At 46.6% G+C, this 1,786-nt stretch overlaps 1 protein-coding gene across 1 annotated transcript in view; it reads right to left on the bottom strand.

Moving 5' to 3' along the window:
* The window catches only part of LOC119411031 (aldehyde dehydrogenase family 3 member H1-like), a 35,320-nt gene extending 34,386 nt beyond the window's left edge, over window positions 1-934 (bottom strand). The window contains exons 1-2 of the mRNA XM_037677954.1: window positions 888-934; window positions 348-453 (exon numbers count right to left, since the gene is read on the bottom strand). Of these exons, the coding sequence (XP_037533882.1) occupies window positions 348-453; window positions 888-934 (153 nt within the window). The remainder of the gene's footprint in view (window positions 1-347; window positions 454-887) is intronic.
* Between the last annotated feature and the right edge of the window lie 852 nt (window positions 935-1,786).

The following is a 1,786-nucleotide window of genomic DNA, read 5'->3' as shown; positions in this document are numbered from 1 at the left end:
ACTGAAATACTCCGGGTAATATGCATCCCCTCACGGAAAGCTAAGCTGTTCGTTAACATCATATATGCGTGAGTTCACAGGTATTCTCCCAAACGGTCCTGATGAAGGCTCAATAATCCAGGTAGAAAAATCTAACAAAGGTAAGTCATGTCCTCTGGACGGCACCACAAACACCTCAAACTGGTTGATTCACTATGAGAAGGTGCTATTTATAAGACTGAGTTTGTTGCAGCGCCTTGGACTGATGAAGTGTTTTGGATGAAAGAAGAAACGTTTCAACAGAAAGAAACCGTCCAGAGGACCTGACTTAACTTTGTCAATCTCCCAAACATAGTGAGTGTTCAGACCTTGTCCAGATAGTGAGGCAAAAGTGCTCGAAGCAGGAGGGATGAGCACTCGCTCAGCTCCGACGGCTTCACCACCGCTGCATTGCCTGTTGAGAGAGCAGGTTTTCTGTGAATGAGAGGAGCTCAGAGAAAGAGAAAACGTTGGTTACGTACTGTAACCCCAGATTCTATGAATATAGGCGTAGCCCTTTAAGGCTGTCGCTGATGGGTTTATCCCGTTATGCGCAAGCATCGTACTGAAAAAATTAGTCCACGCCCACCTGCTGTGTGGGCCCCACCCGATCCGTATAAATTACGTTAAGAGCGGGTAATCTGCTCCCAAATAGCTTATTCTTTTCTTCAGCTATTCAGGAGCCAGTGAGGCCCGACGCTTAAAGGGCTACGCCTATATTCATAGAATCTGGGGTTACAGTACGTAACCAACGTTCTATGTCATATAGGCTTCGCCCTTTAAGGCTGTCGCTGATGGGTTAAGGGCGAAGCGGATGTGGTCCTCGCCTCACTGGGTCCATTCGAACCCAGTAAGAAGCGGAAGCTTGCCCAAAAAACGTCTTGCCACTCAGTTCCCCATGTGCATAATTACGCATCGCGTAATTGTGTGCCATGCACAGACGCATGTTGTGCAACTATGCGTTCTGACAGCATGAATGCCCCGGAAAAACTTTCAACGGGGAAGATATTGAAAAGAGGAGGGGGGGGGGGCATGAAGCAACTGATTCATGATTGAACAGTATAAACAGATAATATCAATGAACTGATTATTGAACAAATGAACTGATTGGTAACAATAGTCATGAACTGATTAGTGACAATAGAACCGAATCACAGACACAACTTGTGGCTGATAACAACATCTCACACTGTAATGCATGCAGACAGAGGTGAGCTTAAACAGAGTTCCATGAGAACAACAATATTCATTCTGTTAGAGCACTAAGGACAGAATGTGTCATGGAACGAGCCGTTACATCACGTAGGTAAAAGCGAATAAATGAGCAGGGTGATGACCATGCAGCCGCAGTGCAAATGTCCTGCATTGACATACCATTATGCAGAGCAGTCGAAGATGCGATACCCCTGGTTGAGTGTGCTTTGAGGTTGACAGAAGGCTCTAGATCTGATGCTCTGTAGGCTTCAGAAATGGCCTCACACAGCCAGTGTGACAGGCGCTGGGTGGATAACGGGCGGCCTGCGGATGCATCTCTATAATGCACAAACAAATGTTGAGTTTGACGCATTGCAGCTGTGCGCGCTATGTAACACGATAACGCCCGCACCGGACAGAGAAGATGAAAAGATGCTTCTTCTTCTGATCTGTGGGGGGGAGGGAAGAATCCCACCAACGATATCTGTCTCGATTTAAAAGAGCTCGTGATGCTTTTAGGCATAAAGGCTGGGTTTGGTCTTAAATCAGCTGAACTACCGTCAGCCTGGATTCT

The sequence above is a fragment of the Nematolebias whitei genome, chromosome 6 (assembly GCF_014905685.2).
Source record: "Nematolebias whitei isolate Nwh7 chromosome 6, NemWhi1, whole genome shotgun sequence".
In the NCBI taxonomy this organism is placed as follows: Eukaryota; Metazoa; Chordata; class Actinopteri; order Cyprinodontiformes; family Rivulidae; genus Nematolebias; species Nematolebias whitei.
The sequence above is the reverse complement of the archived record's forward strand: the minus strand, read 5'-3'. Positions and strand labels throughout refer to the sequence as shown.